Source organism: Miniopterus natalensis, chromosome 6, assembly GCF_054644295.1.
Source record: "Miniopterus natalensis isolate mMinNat1 chromosome 6, mMinNat1.hap1, whole genome shotgun sequence".
NCBI lineage: Eukaryota > Metazoa > Chordata > Mammalia > Chiroptera > Miniopteridae > Miniopterus > Miniopterus natalensis.
This window is the reverse complement of record NC_142086.1, coordinates 90,346,148-90,365,341: the sequence shown is the minus strand read 5'-3', so window position 1 is coordinate 90,365,341 and position 19,194 is coordinate 90,346,148. Positions and strand designations below refer to the sequence as shown.

At 57.7% G+C, this 19,194-nt stretch overlaps 1 protein-coding gene across 1 annotated transcript in view; it reads right to left on the bottom strand.

Annotated features, from left to right (window-relative positions):
- The window catches only part of URB1 (URB1 ribosome biogenesis factor), a 47,173-nt gene that overhangs the window by 3,246 nt on the left and 24,733 nt on the right, over positions 1-19,194 (bottom strand). Inside the window, exons 22-36 of the mRNA XM_087818485.1 lie at positions 18,260-19,115; positions 16,800-17,001; positions 16,006-16,192; positions 13,209-13,267; positions 11,173-11,366; positions 10,155-10,265; positions 9,986-10,049; positions 9,133-9,304; positions 8,495-8,597; positions 5,243-5,403; positions 4,626-4,737; positions 3,927-4,033; positions 2,759-2,902; positions 2,280-2,389; positions 749-946 (exon numbers count right to left, since the gene is read on the bottom strand). Coding sequence (XP_087674611.1) covers positions 749-946; positions 2,280-2,389; positions 2,759-2,902; positions 3,927-4,033; positions 4,626-4,737; positions 5,243-5,403; positions 8,495-8,597; positions 9,133-9,304; positions 9,986-10,049; positions 10,155-10,265; positions 11,173-11,366; positions 13,209-13,267; positions 16,006-16,192; positions 16,800-17,001; positions 18,260-19,115 — 2,780 coding nt within the window. The remainder of the gene's footprint in view (positions 1-748; positions 947-2,279; positions 2,390-2,758; positions 2,903-3,926; positions 4,034-4,625; positions 4,738-5,242; positions 5,404-8,494; positions 8,598-9,132; positions 9,305-9,985; positions 10,050-10,154; positions 10,266-11,172; positions 11,367-13,208; positions 13,268-16,005; positions 16,193-16,799; positions 17,002-18,259; positions 19,116-19,194) is intronic.

The following is a 19,194-nucleotide window of genomic DNA, read 5'->3' as shown; positions in this document are numbered from 1 at the left end:
CTACCGGGGGTCGCCGGGAGGAATTTAAAATCCAACACTATCCACTCCCCACCACCTTAAAACTACGTTATTTCTGAAAGCACACAGTTCTGAGAGACCAGTGTGTCCTTCAATGACCCTAGGTAAGGATCACACGACCAGCACGGACGTCAGGACTAGTTCAGAGCATAAAACCAAGAGCCTGCTCTGATCAGTTTCCATCCTGAGACTCAGTCTGCTCGGCCGACCTCCTGGGTCCAACCGCACACCTGCCCCAGCTCAGACAGGCAGGCGCGCAGCACACTGCCTGACCCAGAGGCCCGCGGGCTGCGCGCTCCACGGGGCAGGTGGAAAATGCTCGTTTCCAAGGCAATTCATGGGTGAGGAGCCCGTGTGGGCTGAGGCAGGGGCGCCTGGGAACACCCGCCTTTCCCAGGTCAAGGTCACGGGAAACACAGTCTCTCTACAAAAGTCCTCTGAGTGCTTGAACGAGGACATTGAGGTGGACGGCTGCCTGCTAAGTGACCCGGGACACGCTTTCGGTTTCCAGGGCACGGAAGGAACCCCACGAAGCTGAAGTGGAAAGGAGGAAGCAGCTGCACACAGAGGGGTTCCCGACCTCGCCCACACTGGTGGCAGCTCTGGCCCGGCTCACACCAGGCTGACCACTGACAGGAGCTCGGGCCCAGAATGGAGTCGTGACCAAAGGGACAGTGAGAGAGGACAGCCGCAGTGGCCACCCAGGGGGCAGGCCGGGGGGCGGGCATACCTCAGGTGCTTGGCGAGCACTAGAAGGACATACAGGAACTCGTTGACCAGGTGCAGGGCCAGCAGCTTCGGGGGCTTCTGGGGCCCTGGTGGGCGTGGTGGCTGGCCGCCCCACTCTGCCCCTTTGTCCCCCAGGCTGGTCACCCACAGTGTGTGCAACAAGCAGGTGATGCTGGACAGCAGCTGTGTCTCCAGGAACCTGCGACGGAGCACAGGACCCTCCTGTCACAGCCCTCCTTCCGCCACTGGCATCGGCCAGGGGGTGGGCAGGAACCACAGGATGACTCCGATGCTGGGCGGGGCCGGGCGGCGGCCACGCTTCCTCGCCCCTAACAACTCCATCCACTTAGGCCCCCACTGCAGCTACCAGACAGGCACAGGCTCTGAGTAAGAGCAGGTGCTGCTACAGACCCAGCCTAACACACGAGGGGCCCACTCTCCTGTCTCACCGACGGCCTCCAGGGGCCCCGGCCAGAGCAGCCCTGCAGGCGCTGCCGGGGCTTCAGGAGAACAAATCGACGCCAAACAGAAAGTAAACAGCCACCTACACCTTCTATGAATCAGAAACAGGCTGGGAGCCGATGCCCAAAGACACAGTCTAGATTCAGGATACTGCTTTCTCTTAGAGGAATTTTAAAAAATACTTTTTAAACATGCACAATGGGCCTGGGTACCCCTGGCTTCTTAGAATGTTTGTTCTTTGCAAGCAAGCTCCCCCCAGGAAGCGCTGTCTGCCGAGACAGGCTGTCGTCCTCCAGACGGCCGCAAGTTTAGATGATTAGGAATCAAAGCAGATCATGCTATGGACTGAACTGCACTTCCCTCAGCCCCCGCAATTCGTCTCTGGAGGTCCTGACCCACAGCGAGGCTGTAGTTGGAGATGGAGCCTCTGGGAGGTGCTCAGCTCAGGGGAGGTCATGATGGCGGGGCCCCCGTGATGGGATTAGTGCCCTTCTAAGGACAGGAGGGGCAGCAGAGTTCCCTCCCCTCCTCCCAGGGAGGACACAGCGAGAAGGCGGGGACGGAGCTCCCACTGGACCCCACCCACACTGCCCCCCTTGCCCCGACCTCAGGCTTGTAGCCCCAGGGCTTTGACACATTTAATGCTTGCTGTTTGAGCCCCTCCGTTCTGTGGTGACTCATTGCAGCAGCCCGAGGACTAAGACAGACACCCCCTGGGGCACCGCACCCTGGCGGGCGGGGGACGGCTGTCGCCCACCAGCACGTGAGGCCACAGCCTCAAACCTTAGATGGTGGCGGCACTCCAGGGAAGGGCTGGACTGCAGGACAGGGCCAGCCGGTGGAGCTGCCCAGTGCAAGCAGCAGCTGCGCCCGTCACCCACGGGGACACTCAGAGACGTACGGTGAGGGGAGCCACGTCGGCAGATCTATGGTGGCGTTTAGGCGTGTGTTTCGGACCACACGTGTCCTCCTGGGCACTTCCAGTGGGCACTGCTGCTGCAGTGGACACCACGGTCCCCTTACACCCGCTCCCTGCCCGACGTACCCCCCACACGACACGAGGGGCTCACCTGCTCTCGAGGACGTGCAGGACCCACGTTAGGAGGCTGTAGTCCCGCAGGAGCTTGTAGGCAGACCTGGCATCCTGGGCAGCGTTCTGCAGAATTTCTAGAACCCAATTCTGAAAACCCAGAACAGAAAGTCAGTTTTGATGACTGGCAGCTCCCAGGCATTACTGGGAATCGGGGGGTTCGAGAGGGTCTCAGCCTGAGCACCTTGGTCGTTTGTGGGGTGATTTGTTTCTAACCCCTCAGCCAGTTCCGAGGCCCATGATTACCGATTAGCACGAGTGCTGACACCCACTCACACCGCAAGCACCGCGCACACCTGTGAAGTCTCTCTTTCCTGCCTTGAAGGTCAGGTTGATGCCAACCGAGCAGGTCGGTCACACCCAGGCTGGGTGGGAATTCAAATGAACGTTGACTTCCAGGTAAACCCTCAGAAAGCCTAGACTTTCAGCCGTGCATGGGCCGGGGGGGCCGGCGCCTACCTGGGCTGTGGGGTCGCACAGTGGGCTGTGGAAGAAGGACAGGACAATGTGGAAGATGCCCCGCCTGGCGTACAGCTCGTAGCAGTGCTTGTCCCGCATCCCCTGCCGCAGGAGCTGGAACAGCCACTCCCGCTCGGTGCTTTGCTGGAACCAGGCAAACAAACAGCAAGCACTGTCAGCCAGAGCCCCGGCTGGCACCACCGTTTCCGAGACAAACACTGTCAGCCAGAGCCCTGGCTGGCACCACCGTTTCCGAGACAAACACTGTCAGTCAGAGGCCCGGCTGGCACCACCGTTTCCGAGACAAACACTGTCAGTCAGAGCCCCGGCTGGCACCACCGTTTCCGAGACAAACACTGTCAGTCAGAGCCCCGGCTGGCACCACCGTTTCTGAGACAAACACTGTCAGTCAGAGCCCCGGCTGGCACCACCGTTTCCGAGACAAACACTGTCAGTCAGAGCCCCGGCTGGCACCACCGTTTCTGAGACAAACACTGTCAGTCAGAGCCCCAGCTGGCACCGTTTCCCGAGACAAACACTGTCAGTCAGAGCCCCGGCTGGCACCACCGTTTCTGAGACAAACACTGTCAGTCAGAGCCCCAGCTGGCACCATTTCCCGAGACAAACACTGTCAGTCAGAGCCCCAGCTGGCACCACCATTTCCGAGACAAACACTGTCAGTCTGAGCCCCGGCTGGCACCACCGTTTCCCGAGACAAACACTGTCAGTCTGAGCCCCGGCTGGCACCACCGTTTCCCACGGGGGCAAAGACCACAGCACGGCCTGATCGTTACTGAAAATCCTCACTATTATCTTCGACTTGGCCTCAAGTCACGTCTGAACACTGCGCTGTGTTGACTCAGGCAGGCGATTTATAAAATAGTGTGTGACCGCTACCCTGTGTCTCAGGGAGGAGATGTAAGAACACTGCAAAACGCAGACCGTGAGGCGGGTATGTAAGTTGAGAAGCGGCCTGGAGGTGGACACATGAACGGACAGCACTCCCACACGCAGCCCACGCAAACCCACACCGTCCCGGCCTCCCCAACGGTGGGGCCGGTGAGTGGGCTCTGCAAACAGCACCGAGAGAACAGCCCAGGGCTGCGTCACGGTCACAGGGCTGAGAGTCACCTCAGGAGGCCTCTGCCCGGGGCCCCGGGAGCCTGACCTGGAAGTCCGAGCTGTAGAAGAACTGGTAGAAGCCGGGCACTTTGCTCATGTTCAGGTGCTCGTGGGACAGCAGGAACTTGTTGATCTTCAGGTACATGTGCTCCTCTGAGAAAGGCAGACAGTCACTTACAGCAGGCACCACAGGACAGCCTGGCCCGGGGCAGCCGGGCAGTGTGGGTGCGGGGGTCAGACATGGGTCTCAGCCCTGTGGGGCTCTGCACTCATATCCTAGTTATTAGCTCTCGAGAACGGAGTACAGTTAGACGCTGGGTCTACACTGCACACAGGCTGTCTCGGGGCTCAGAAACCACCCCAGGGACACCCCCACCCATCATCAGCTACTGCAGAAGTGTGGATCCGCCCGGGGCCGAGTGAACTCAGGCCCCACACCCACACCCAAGGGCCTCTCACTGAAGGGACTGCCCACCAAAGGGGCTCGAACGCTCTGGGTCACTTGGCTCTGGAAGGCAGTGGGGCCAATGTGGGCAGACTCTGCAACCGGCCTTTTCACTTAGTTTTTCCTGGATTTCGTCCCATAGGGGCCCCTAAAGCGCTTCTTCACAGCCACCAATTATTTACTGTCCGCCGCGGACACCAGCCCTGGACACCCCGACCTGTCCTCTCCCATACGTGGCGGATCCCACCTGCTCGGCCCCCACATTTCCATCTCACCTCAACCTCATCCCATCAGCAGTACCTGGTTTCAGAATCTGCAGGGCTGCTTTGGCAATGAAGAGCGCCAAGGTAAAGGTGAGCCTCATGTTCGGAGTCCGGATCCCGTTCCGGACTACATCCAACAGGTAAAGCACCTTAAGGCAGGAAGAGAAATGAGCATCTTCAGACCCGTCACCAGCCCTGCCTCACGCAGCCTGTCAGCCTTGCATGGCGCCTGCTCCACACGCCCCAGGGCCACCAAGGGTGATGCTCCTAAGAGTCACATCCTTGCTCTCAAGAGCACTTTCTGCCGTTCCTTGAAGAGCCAGGCATGTGGCCAAAGGCAAAGAGAACCCTGCACCCACAGCCTGACAATCCAGCCTGCTCCTGTCCCTGCCTCCCCAGGGCACCGTGGCGGGGTGACATGGAGAACAGCCAACTTAACCATTAAATTTAAACCAAAGAAAGAGCGGGCAGAAATGAAACCGCTTTGCCCACCCACAGCATGAGAGTGCGTAAGGGGCCCCTCACTCAGCTGCCCCGGGGCTGGGGGACAGAGGCAGCCTCCAGCAACACCGGCAGGAGCTGGGAGACCCGTCCAGCAGGCCAGGCGGAGAGCAGGGCAGCCCCGCGGCCCCAGCGCACCCTCAGCCCACTTGCCTGGGGCTGCTCGCGGAACCGGGCCCCCTCCACGTGCGAGTAGTAGGCCGCCAGGACAGAGTAGGCTGCTGCTCGCGTCGGGGGGTCGTAGCTGCTGAGGGCCGTGACGGTCAGGCCCAGAGCATTTGAATCCAAAAATTTTCGACAATCCAACACAAATTCTATGAGAAATAAAATATAGCATTAAATACACACACACACACACACACTCATGCACATACACATTGTAGCTAAAAGCCAAAGAAGATAAAATAATCGTATCAATAATCGCATTACATACATTCCAATTAAAAGGCACAGGTATTAGGTCAAATAAACAGAACCAAACCCATGTGCATCGTCCACAGGAAACCACTTTTAATGTCAAGATGCAGGTTAGAAGTAAAAGGATAACCCGACTTCTGAGCTCCAGAAGCTCAGGGGCTACGTTTTCTCATTTGTAACAAGAGACTTTTAAAAAGATATGTATTTTTATTGACCTTTAGAGAGAGAGGGAGAGGGAGAGAGAAACACACCCCCTACTGGGGAACTGAGGCTGAAACCTGGGCATGTGCCCCAACCGGGAATGGAACTGGGAACCTCCGGGCACAGGGGACGACACCCAACCACTGAGTCACACAAGCCAGGACAATGAGTGAGTTTCTGATGGGAGGGGAAACAAAGTTGAAAGCTTTAAGAAGCATCAAACTGTGGAATAAAATGATGTTGCTTTGGAAAAGATGCGCTTAAGGTACACTGAGATAGCTACCTAACAAATACACGTAAACGGGTACCTCTGGGAAAGAGAACAGTCCACACACTTACTGCCATACTCACTAAAAATACTGCTCAGCTGGCTGGGGCAGTTTGTCACCACCGACATTCTCTAAGACAAATGGATTTTCCATGTGTCCACGAGGAAGTCAGTAATGTTTTGTGTTCACCCTGTTACTCTGTGAAGTCTTGGCTTTGAGACACTTAAGGAAAGAGCTGCCCTTGGGTGCTGAAAATATAAAGGCTGTTACAAAACAGCAACAAATGACATTCTCTTTGTTTCAGGACATCATAAATAGCAATTTGGCCTTCTAGCCAGGACAATGATCCAGGATTAAAATAAAAAGCACCCCATTTTATGGGCTTTCGTGGGAGCTGTGTGGTTGGGGCACTAAGGACCCTTCCTTGCGCCTCTGACAGTTTCCTCAGGCGGCCTGGCGGCGAGGCTGACAAGCGCGCCCCGGCCTCTGCTCTGCGGCAGGTGTGACTTACGAGGGGAAGGTTTCAGCCTGGTTCTGTTGAGAACAGAATTTGCTGTGGAAAACGCATCTGTTACGGGCACTGCCGACAGCCTCAGCTGCCCCGATCCTCAGCCAAGGACTCGAAGGGAAGCCGTAAGGAAGCAGGTTCGGTTTTCAGCAAAGGGCTGGGATGCAGCCCTGAGATTAGTTTCTCTGAAGACAGGCAACCACACAAAAGTGAACCGTCCACCCGATTTCAAATGGTGAACGCTTCGCAACACTCAGGCCGGGTGCCGCCGCAGGACGTGAACACAGGCTGGTGAACACGTCTGCGCACACGTCTCACACGTGTGATGTGGGATAAACGGGGCTGAAGCAGGTCCAACCACAGGACATGGTCTCTGCTGGGAGGGGGGACTGCCCGGGGAGGGCCTGGGGCGCTGAAGACCACGTTCTGTCCCTGATCCAGCTGGTGGCTTCTCCAAACTCAAGCCACACATACCAGATCTAAGTTTCTATGCATCACACTTCAATAAAAAGTTGCTCAGTACACTGTCCACGCCGACTGCTTCACCAGGCAAAAGCCAAAGGAACAATACATTTAAAAATAATCCAAAAAACATTCACGATAACTTGGCACATAAACTGAGCCCACAGCAGCATCACGCCGTTCAGAGGTCTGTCTGTTCAACTTATCATTTCACTGCCGCATTTCCCTCTCCCGGCACTGGCAGCTTCCTTTAACCAGACAAAGCGTGTTTAAGACGCCACGCTTCCCTTTTTGTCTGGATGACAAGTGGCCCGGGGCAAAACCTAATAAACCTAGTTTTTCTTTTTCCCCCGTATCCACTTGCATGCTTTTAAAAATCTCCCACTTCAATGTGATTTCAGTGCAACTGGTGTTTTAAGCCACCACAAATCCTGCCTAAACATGCTCTGCAAATGCTTCCAGCTGCATTAGAGCAGCGAAACGCTTAAAGGGGGGCTGTACGTGGAGGGTTCCCTCACCCGAAAGACCATTTACTAGTCACCTCTTCATGAAGGCCTCCTGGGCCCTGTCCCTCTGCCCATAAAAAGCAATATTCAAGACTTTGAGAAAAACACCGCGTCCTGATTTTACTATTTTTCTATCAAGCGTTTTCCAAGCCTTTGCCTCGTTTCCTAAAAGCTCTATTGAGAGACTGGGCAGCAGACTAAATGATTTGTTATGACTCAGAGATCACCTCGTGTTTTCAGACTGTGCAAAACCTATTTTCCAGTTGAGGAGAAACAGACTCAGCCAGTGGCCAGGCCACGCGCTGGGGGCAGGCGCGACTCCACCAGTCTGCTGCCAACAGTCGCCAGGGCGACGCAGACACCGCCGGCGGACGACCTGCCAGCTGCAGAACTGCTCCTGGGGGGGCAGTTGTGGTGGGCGCCCCCCGGCACCCCAGCCCTCGCGTTGGCAGGAATACGGGGCAGTGGTGGGGCACAGTAAGTGTCACAAGGAGACGAGTTCGGGTTGGAAAAGGGAGAAAAAGGACAACGGGTGAGTCGGTCGCCCCAGGCAGCGCCGTGCGCACCGCTGAGCCCGGTGGGAGGGGCCCTGGGAGCCCTCTCTGCACCTGCTGGCCCAGCCGTGACCACACAGAGCCCACTCCTGCCCCTTCTTTCTCCACACCCCGCACCCCCAGGCCCCTGGACACAAAGTGCGACTTCAAACACACGCAGAACCAGAAAGGCCGAGCTCGGCGGCTCTCGCTCCTCAGGTAAGTCCGCCGGTAGCGACACCACCTGGCGAAACCTCGGAAAAGCTGGCCACCGAGAACCAGGATGAACGTCAAGGAGAATGGCCCGTCACAAACGTACAAATGGTTTTAAGGAAACCACCACTGTATCTTTGAAATGGCAACTGTTACTTTGCTGAAAGTCACTGGACTGACAGGTGAGAAGGCGGCCGAGGTCTTAGTAATAACCCTGCAGCAGCCACGGCTACGGTGAGAGCCCGACTCCGGGCCCAGCAGAGCGGCTCTCCCACCCCGCCCGCGGCCGCAGCTACCTGGCCTGGTCAGCTCACTGAAGAGGTGAAGGAGGAAGCAGGGGTCATACAGGCCATCGAGGTCCGCTGGGCTCCCGTCTGTGAACAGCGGGTCCTGTGCCTCCTGCAAGAGCCCGAAACAGGAAATGTGCCAAATGCTCAGCCTCTGACGCAGCATCAGGCAGACTCTCACCACTGAATGGGGTTCAAACTGCTCTGAAGACTCGAGAGCATTAGAAATGACTCTGTGAAGCACGGGGCTTGCACACGCACCACTGTGATCCCTGGGGACAAGTCACAAATGATACAAGTGCTGGTAACTGTTGGAGCCGAGTGGTGGGTATTGGGGTCCTGTGTGGATGGGCACACGGGGTCCTGTGTGGGTATATGGGGGGCGGTGTCCTGTCTGGGTAGGTATACGGGGTCCTGTGTGGATGGGCATGCAGGGTCCTGTGTGGGTATATGGGGGGCAGTGTTCTGTGTGGGTGGGTACACGGGGTCCTGTCCCTGGACCTCTGTGTGTGGATGTGACTTAGTAAGAAGTTAACAAGAAACACTGTGCCTGTACTTTAGTCCACGGAAGCCGATGGCGACCTTGGAGCCACGCCCCCCACCCCCCGCTGTGTGCTCCCTGGTGGCTCCGCCCCGGCCTCCCGCACCTCGGGGGGCAGCAGCCTCCGGTTCTGGGGGAAGTGGAGGATGGTGGTCATCATCCGGTCGTGGTCCAGCAGGCGGAGGATGTCCCCGGCACTCGGCTGCTGCCACAGTGACTTGCCCAGGCTCCGGCACGTCTTGTGGTGCTCCACGGCGGCCGGGCCCCACAGCAGCACCCTGGGCGGGAGCAGGGAGAAGACGGGTCACAGGCACAGAACTGACGATGATGATGACGGTAACGACCGTCACAGGCAGCTCTGCCGAGCAGCTGGCACAGCCCAGGCACCGCTGAGCACGTGGCGTGTGTCCTGTCATTTCGTCTCCATCCTGATGTGGGGAGACGGGGAGGAGGGCGATGCCAACACTGTGAGGGTGGGATGGTGTCCGTGATGATGACAGAGGACAACACCCAACTGGGGCTTACGACCTGGCAGGCACTGTTCTAGGCCCTGCACAAGTGTGAACTCACTAACCCGCACGACGACTGGCTAGGCGCCGGGGGAGCGCAGCACCGCCAGCCGGCACTCCTCTCCTCCCCCAAACCCCCACCTCACAAGCCAGTCCTATCACAAGTAAAACGGTTTTCAGAAAAGTCCACTCCACTCGAGCGACACGGCGGCTGTGGGGAGTGTGGGGGCCGGTGCCTGACAGACACGCAGCCTCGGCCAGCAGGGCGGCGGCCCCCGCAGGCCCCGCATACAGAGCAGCCTGCGCGGCGCCCGGGAGACAGGGCGCTGCACCCGCCCCGCCCTGAGCACCGAAAGCAGCAGAGGAAGTCTCGGGGCTGCTGTGGGGACTGAGCCCGCCTCGGGTGGCACCCTCAGGGCCTGCCCCTCACACCTACGGCCCCGCACCCACCTGAAGCTGACGAGGCTGAGGCTGCTCTGCTCATACGCCCGCAGGAGAAGCAAAATCTTCTGGTCTGCGGGTCAGCGGAAGGTCAAGCTAGAGAACTGCCAACCCTTACATACCCCCAGCCCCGCCACACCGCTCGTCCCCACCCACACTCTCCCTGTCGCCCGCTCACCCAGGACGCTGAGCGAGGCCCCGTAGGCCCCCAGGAGCACGGCGAGGTGGCTGCTCTCGCAGACGGAGGGGCACATCCTCACCAGCCCCGACATCAGGTCCACCAGCGCCTCTGGGGGAAACAGCAGTGAGTGTCCGGGGGGATGGGGGGGGGGCGTTCAGAATGAGAGAGAGGACGTTTCAGGGAACAATGAGAGTGACCGGTCTTCTCTGAGCAGGACTGGGCTCGGGACACACCCAGCTTCAGAGCCGTCCCCTCCTTGGTCTGTCTGACGAGGCTGCTCTCAGGCCCACTGCCCCTCCCAAGCTTCAAGCCACCAAGGAATTTACAGCTTAGTCACCCCCCCAGGGCCATGTTACCAGCTCTAACATCGCTCCTCTGGCCTGACTAGGAGGCTGCAGCCTTTCCACTTCCACCCGGCACACCACTAATTGGGGTGTGTTTATTACACACCCTCGTGTGACCGCTCACGCTTTGGGGTGTCAATTCTGTCTCTAACCAGAACATGGTACGAGAGGGCAGGGCCTTCAGACCACCTCCTTGACGTCTCTACAGCCCACGCCAAAGCTGGGGTCTCAGGTGCTGGAGTAAGTGCACCGACCCAGGGCCGGCACGGAGACTTGAACCTTCCAAGTCCCAGCAGGGGCCTGTCTACAGGGAAGCCTGAACCCTTGGCTCCGACAAAAGTTTCCATCGTCCCATTGAGACATTTCATGCAACTAAACAATCTCTCGGGTCAGACGCCCCCTAACGCCCAGGTTTTAACGTGCCCACAGCACGGTCATACGACCATGAGCACAACTCCCCTGGGCGAGAACGGGCTTTGAGGAGAGGCCGGCACTGCCGCCTGGCCCGAGAGCAGAGGACCTCCGCGAGCTGGGATTCCGCGGAAACGAAGCGTTCCGCCCTTGGTGCAGCTCCCTCAGCCCTGCCGCCAGGGGGCGCTGAGCTTCCGCGCACAGCAGCCCCGAGAGTCAGGCACCAGGGCTGCCCTGGACGGGAGGGTGGGGCAGGTCACCTTTCACTGGACCACAGGGGGCGTCCTCCCCTTCGGACGTCAGCAGGGTGGGCAGGAACAGCGAGTGCTGGGTGAGCATCATGTGGACCACCGGGAGCGGGACGAGCCGGGTGCGCACGGGGCTCTCGAGACGGTACAGGAGCTGCACGGCCGCGTCGAGCGCCTTCAAGAACGCGGGGTCCTGATACCGAAACCTAGGAGGTAAGAGCCAAAGGGGAAAGAGCTTCACAAAGGGGAATTTCATTTCACAGGAAAAACACTTTTTCTCAGCATTTTATTTTTCTAAATGTTTTTATTGATTTTAGAGAGAGAAGGGAGAGGGAGAGAGAGAAATGACCAACGATGAGAGAGGGTCACTGACAGGCTGCCTTCTGCACGGCCCCTACCGGAGACCGAGCCCAGCACCCGGGCATGTGCCCCGGCCGGAAATCGAACCAGTGACCTCTTGGCTCACAGACTGGTGCTCAACCACTGAGCAAAACAGCCAGGCTTGGCATTTTATTAAGAAACTCTTCCAACAGTGCACCACGTTGGGAAGGTTACAGAGCACACGGTGCACCCATCGCCTTGCACTACCACCCCCTGACACCATCTCAGGAGGCACAAGAAAATGGGGGGGGTGCAGAGCGCCCGTGCCCTCGACAGCACAAACGCCAGGCTTCCTGCTGGCTGAAATGCCCGGAGGCGGAAAGGCGGCCGTACTGAGATGACATCACCGCCCCGCCCGCCCGCCCGGTCAGCCTACCTCCTCCCCAACTTCAGCTACTCAACACCCCACCCCACGCTTCAGACCCCGTCTCTTAAGTCCCTGCAGAACCCACTGAGGGAGCAAATGCTTCCTGTTCCAGGAAAAATAGTTTCAGCCATACGTGAATACTGTTAAGTCACGCGGCGCAGGGGACGTCCTAGAAACACAGATTCCCCAAAGATGGAAAGCAGCGTCCCACTGCATGCTGGCCCTCACCGCTGCCCTGAGCCCGCAGCCCACCCTCGCTCCTCTCTCTCCTCTTGGATGAAGTAGCTTTTCCGTTCCAAGTTGAATGACCAGGGAAATGAAAACTACAGGCACAAGGCAACACTGCTCCCGACCGCCTGGCCGCCAGCAGGGGAGCCTGACCGCACCGAGCGAGCGAGGAGGAGGGACAGTGAGCTCCCCCCGCGAGCGCAGCTCAGCCCTGGAGGACGAGGCGAAGGTGCAGGAAACGGAAGCTGCGTCCACACCAGCGGCCAGCCAGGGCCCCTCCCCGAGAAAACCCGGCGCCTGCAGCTTTCGCCGCGGGGGTGGCAGGGGTGTGGGGGCGGAGGTGGCTGCCCGCCTGCAGCGCTGGCTCGGGCACTGACCCGGTGCAGTCAAGAGACAGGGCACACACCGCAGTAAAAATGAATGACCGGCAGCTACGTGTATCCACGGGGCGACCCAGCAACACCTGAGTGCAGCAGGGTACACAGAGAACGAAACGCCTGCGCACAGCTGCTGCTGTCTAGAGACACTGACGGGCCAAAGCTCGGCCGCGACAGGGACGCTCTCGGGCAAGGCAGGGCAGGGAACGGAGCAGGACAACACGGGCCGCCGCCGGCATTTACTACACGTGAGGGCTGCCGCGTTAGTCTCGGCACATCTCTGGTTTTAAAAAATACTTCGCGTTTCTGAGGCTGCCTCTCATCATCGTCAGCGGTGCCCTGCGCCAGCGGGCGGGCCTGTAACCCCCCGCCTTCCGCGCCTCGTGTCCCTGACGTGGGAACAGCACCGCCTGCTCCCCACGAGGGGCTCTGCATCGTCAGTGACGTCCGCGCTGAGAAAATAAAATGGCCCTGCCCAGTGTGGCTCAGCTGGCTGGAGCGTCACCCTGTGCCCCAAAGGGGCACACACCCAGGTTGTGGGTGGGACCCCCGCTCGGGGCACGTACAGGAGGAAACCAACTGACGTTTCTCTCTCACATCAATGCTCTCTCTCTCCCTGTCCCTTCTTCTCGCTCTAAAATCAATAAAAGCATATCCTCCTGTGAGAATTAAAAATAAAAAGAATATTGACTTACTTGAGTCCAGTCTTCACAAACTTCTGCCAATCACCAGGATCCACGTCATTAAGTGAACTCTGTGAGTAAAGTAAGTGAGAAATACACATAAAACACCTCAATTTAGAAGAGAGGGCATGGAACTAAAATTAGAGCTGTTCCATAAATGTGGAAGGCAGTTACCCAAACAGGCGAGAAAACACGCCCTTGCTTATTATTTTGGTTTTTAAAATTGTCTCACAGGCGTGCCTGCCGCCGTGTAACACACCCTGCTCGCCACGGGGAAGGGGTCTCCCAGAGCCCTGGTGTGTCCCCGTCTGCCTTCCCAGCCAGCACTCAGGGCGCACAGGGCTGGCCACACGGCTGTTTCCATCCGTGTGCCCGGGGAGGCCACGCCACCCCCACAGGCCCCGTGTGGGTCACAGTCCCTGACGTGCAGGAACCTCCAAATGTGCTCTGATGTTAGCCCAGGGGAGGGAGGGGACGGACGGGGACAGAGCGCAGGGACTCTCCAGAGGACGAGGGTCTTGGGCAGAAGTGCGGGTGCCAGGGCAGGCGCCCCGGCACTGAGCTGTGCACCTAGGAGCTTACGTCACACAGGAAAGCACACGTCGGGCCCTGGCCGTGGGGCTCGGCTGGGTGCCGTCCTGACACACCGAGGACTGGGGCTCGATCCCCAGTCGGGGCACATACAAGAATCAACGACGACTGCACAAACGGGTGGAACAACAAGTCGACGTCTGTCTTTCTCTCCAAAGTCAATTTTTAAAAGAGAAAATATAATTCTATTACAAGAAAAGGGGTGGGGGGGTGTTGGTGGTGGGGGAGGCTGTGTGTGTTGGTGGGGTTGGAGCAGAGAGTAAATGGAAAATCTCTATACTTTACATTCAATTTTGCTGTGGACCTAAAACTGCTCTGGGAAGGGGGGCGGGGAGGCCTAATAAAAAGGAAAAAAAGGAGAGAAATAGAGTGGGGTGAGGAGGGAGGCAGGCCGGGAGCACACAGGCCCCTAAGAGCACAGCCTGTCCCTCGGCCGGCCGGCGGCTGGGGGCTGACAGAGGAGCCGCGGAGGGACGTTCGCTGTGACAGTGTCCGTGGGCCCCCTGCTCCTCCACAGCTCACATCTCCCCAGACTCGGGGACGCCCCTCCTCCTCCCAGTCGCCATGTTGGATGGTTGCGAGCCAGCCTTACATGCACGAGCCCGCAACCCACGAGTCGAGGCTGAAATACAGGCGATAACGCCTCTTATACCAATATGCAGACACACGGCTTCATCTGTAGCCTACGAATACGTTTACCCTCACTTAACTCACCCGGGTCATGTTCCTGAGGATCACCTTTTATGTCTTGGGTTCAGAGTTTAAACATAAGTCACAGATTTTATGACTTCTTTTTTTTAGATTTTATGACTTTTAACAGAATTTTCACTGTGCCCTGAGGTGTAACTCATGTTAGCTTTCAGAATGCTAATTATTTCCATGCAAAAATATAACATTAAAAAAAAAACCCACTCCAATAGAAGGGCATATGGTCAAAAATAAATATTTCCACATTTTATGGAAACTCTAAATTCAAAGACAACAAGCTCGCTGAACCCAAAGCTCAGGAAACTTGAACTACACTAAGGCACATCATATTTAAATTGCTTTGACCAGTATAAAATTCTAAAAGCCGCCAGAGAAAAAGGGCATAATATAGAGGAACAAAGAAAAGAATGATGGATTTCTCATCAAAAGCAATGCACACCAGACGACAACACAGCAACACCTTTAAAATGCTTACAGAAAACAGAAAACCTAGAATTTTATACCCGGTGAGACTCTTCCCAACACATTCTGAGGGCAGTGTTACCTGACCCTAAAACCAAACAAAGATGTTGCAAGAAGTTAAAATTAAAAGTATCCCTCATACACACGGACACAAAAGTTCTTAATTAAACACTAGCACATCAAGTCCAACAATATCTAAAAACAGTAATTCCCCAGGACCCCAGGAATGCAAGGTTGGTTTAACATTTAAAGATCAATTGGTATAATTCACCTTACTGACAGACTAAGCAAAAAGAATAAACCAAATAACCATCTCAGGAGATGCACCAAAGTGACCACGTCAACATCCAGTCCTGAGGACTCCTGGCCGCAGGGGTTGCCCCACCGGCCACCAGGCCTCCCAGACACAGTGCCTCTTATTCTCCACCAGCCACACTCATGGCCCCTGGTTACAGTGTATCTGTCAGCCTCCCAGACACAGTGCCTCTTATTCTCCACCAGCCCCACTCATGGCCCCTGGTTACAGTGTATCTGTCAGCCTCCCAGACACAGTGCCTCTTATTCTCCACCAGCCACACTCATGGCCCCTGGTTACAGTGTATCTGTCAGCCTCCCAGACACAGTGCCTCTTATTCTCCACCAGCCCCACTCATGGCCCCTGGTTACAGTGTATCTGTCAGCCTCCCAGACACAGTGCCTCTTATTCTCCACCAGCCACATTCATGGCCCCTGGTTATAGTGTATCTGTCAGCCTTGGTCTGTCTTTCTCTGTCCCTTAAATATTTAACCAGGCCCGGCCGGGTGTGGCTCACGGCTGAGCATCGACCTGGGATCCAGGAGACTGAGGTTTGATTCTGGGTCAGGGCACAGGCCCGGGTTGCAGACTCGATCCCCAGCAGGGGGCGGGCAGGAGGCAGCCGGTCTATGACTCTCATCATTGATGTTTCTCTCTCTCCCTCTCCCTTCCTCTCACTGAAATCAATAAAGGTATATTAGAAAAAAAAAAAATTTAACCAGGACTCTAAGGAAAGGCAGGAAGGACACCTACCAACAGCTGGTTTAGCCTCAGCAGCATCTGCTCCTCCTGACTCTGGGCATCGCCTTGGTCTCGCTGACGGCCACTGAAGGACCCAACCAGCCACTTCATACAGGACTCCAGCAGCGTCTCCTTCCAGACGTGCAGCTCTTCTGCCGACCCCTCCAGGGCGGCTGTGACAGAGTCGGCCAGGATCCAACTGCAGCAGAAGACGAGTCTCAGAGTCAAAGAAGGTGGCCCATGCCTCTAGCTTTAAGTATAACCCACGTGACAATGGGCTGGACGCCGGCATCCTGCTCCCTGTGCTACCCAAGCCTTCCCCTGCCCCTTGTCAAATATCGCCGATGGGCCAGAGCTCACAGCCGGGGGAGCGATACGAGCCCACCAGAGAAAGGACAGTGTCCAGACTCTGTCTAAGTCAGGCTGACTCAGCCTCAGCACTCCTGACACCTAGAGACAGGTCATTCCTTCTTGCAGGGGAAGGGAGGGTAAGTGGGGGCTGTCCGACGCATTAAGGGACATTCGGCAGCACCTTTGGCTTCCACCCCCCTGATGTCAGAAGCAACACCCCCACCTGTGGTAATAAAAAACGTCAGACATTGCCCACTGCCCCCTTGGAGGGGCCGAAACCACCCCCGGCTGAGAACCACTATTCACAGGGAATCTGGAAGATTCCTGGGATGGCTGGAAGGTTCCTCAGGAGCTGGCGTCTCCCAGGCCAGCACCACAACGACCTCTCGCCAGCTCACACGTGCCACAGGGCAAAGGCAGCTGGGAGTGGCCCCCAAACACCCTGAGCCCTGTACCTCCTGGGACTGTCTGGAGTCTGAAGTAAGCTGGGCAAACGGTCCCTGAGGACACCAAGGTCCTTGGCTCTTGCAAATGGGACCAGCTGGGCCAGGATTTCCGGATGCAGCCCAGACTCTGGGGGCCCATCGGCACTGAGGAGCCTCGTCTGCAGCGGCCTCCACAGGGCCTTCCTCAGGATCAGGAGGACAGCCGAGGGCACTGGCAGACACAGAGGGAGAGACTGTCACACAGGGTGTGCGGAGACGGTGCAACGGCTCTGAGAGCCCACGGTTAGGCCCCAGGAATCTCGTAACTGGCAGATGTCACACGGTAGCCTGAGACCGGCCGTGGCAGGAGGGGTGGCCGTGGAGACTGGCAGATGCTACATGTTGGTGCCCCCACCCCCCACCCCGGGAGCCAGCTCTAAGGCGTTAGCAGCACCACCGTCCAGCCCTCTCACAGGGACTCTTCAACCCAGGGGCCGCGGTGTCACCCCAGCTCGAAGCCCACAGTCAGGCTGGGAGCACGAACGCTCTGGGCTCACACAGACCCACTGGGCAGAGCACAGGGATGGGGGCTACGTGACGGGTGCATAAAGAACCACCGACTGGACAGCCCGTTCTCGGGGCCCGAACCTTAAAAACACCTGTCATCGCTGATACGAAATTACTGAAGACAGAAGCAGCGCAGTGAGTGAAAACCACCCACTCGTACAAAGGAATTAACTCTGAGGTGACCAAAAGGTGCCTCCATTTACACAGCGGAATATTATGCAGCCGTGAAAAAGATTTCTTACTCTTCGCAACAGTATGAAAAACCTACAGATTATTATGCTGCGTGAAATAAGCCAGTCAGAAAAAGACAAACATCACGTGACCTCATTTATACGTGGAATCTAACAAACAAAATAAACTGGTCAACAGAACAGGTCCAGAGGCATGGAAGCACGGAACAGACTGAGGATCTCAGGAAAGGGGGAGTGGGGGTGGGAAGAGATGAACAAAGAACCTGTCTGTATATTCACAAACCCACGAACCGACAACGGTGTGAGGAAGGCCCGGGGGGGGGGGGGGGGGTAACACCTATAATACCCTCAACAGCAACAAAAAGTGCCCTGACCTGGAACCCAAGCCGGTGGAGAAAGGAGAGCTGGGCCCGAAATGCCTCGACTCAGTACCACCACCCAGTCCTGATGGTAGGGACCATCACCCGAGTGACGCCTTAGCCTAACAAGACCCAGCCCGCGTACTGGTCCTCCGGATGGTCCCCAGCTACTGCCCACACCTCAGGCCACAGGTCAAAAGTCAGGGACGGTGGTGCTGAGCACAAAGTTCTCACTTTCCTGCATCTGCAAAGCTGTCAGACACTGGAGGAGAGAGAACTGAACCACCCCCAGCACACGGGTCCCAGGGCCTACAACTGGACAGGCCCATCCTGGCATCAGATTCCCAGCCGCCCAGAGCGCCCTCTCCCATACCTGCTGCTGGGCGGGTGAAGTGCCCCCGGGTCCGGCGCTGGAGGTACACGTGCACAAGGGGGAGGAAGTCCTCGAGGCCCTCCTGCAGGCGGAGCCCCGCGCCCGGCTGTCGGCACCACAGCTCCAGCCGCAGCAGGTGGGTCCAGCTCTGCTGCACCAGCAGGGCGGCAATGCCCAGGGCTGCCTGTGTGCGCCGGGCCAGGCAGTAGTCGAGCAGACCGACCCGGACCACGGGGGCCAGCTCCGGCTCTCTCTGCAGGGACTGCAGGAACACGGTGTCCAGCTCATCCACCGCCAATGTGGGCAGCAGAGCCCCCAAGCCTTTCACGTACTCAGAGGCCCAGAGGAGCTCGCTGCTCAGCAGTGGACCCTGGGGGCTGCTCGTCAACAGCTGGACCAGGGTCTTGCCGAGAGTGCTCAAACGTCTCTCCTTCCCGGGGGATGTCGTGGGGCGCTGGGCCACCAGGTGGACCTCGGGCAGGCTCAGCAGGGCCAGGGTGACCTCTCGGAGCTGGGCGCCCTCCATGTACAAGTGCAGCCCCTGCAGGGCCTCCAGCTGTGGGAAGGCCTTTGGTGGCGACGTGGCCAGGCCCTCCTTTCTCTTCCGCAGCTCTTTCAACACACTCTGGGTGATGGCGTCCGAGTACCGGGCCAGGAGGCCCAGCTGGCCGAGGCTCTGAAGGATGGGGGCGCTAACCATCAGCAGAGGCAGGAGCCCCGCACTGAGTTGGGCCGCCAGCAGCTTCACGAGGACGGGGCTAAGCGAGTGCGGGGGAAGGGCCTGCTGCTCCAGGGCCAGGTACCAGCCCTCCAGCGTGGGGTGTCGGAGGGTGGCCACCAGCACCTCCTCCAGGGTCTGAAAGACAGAGACAGGCAGACCTCACAGGAAGCCCAGGGCCAGCGGAGCTTCTCGGAGCACCCACAGCGCTCGGTGG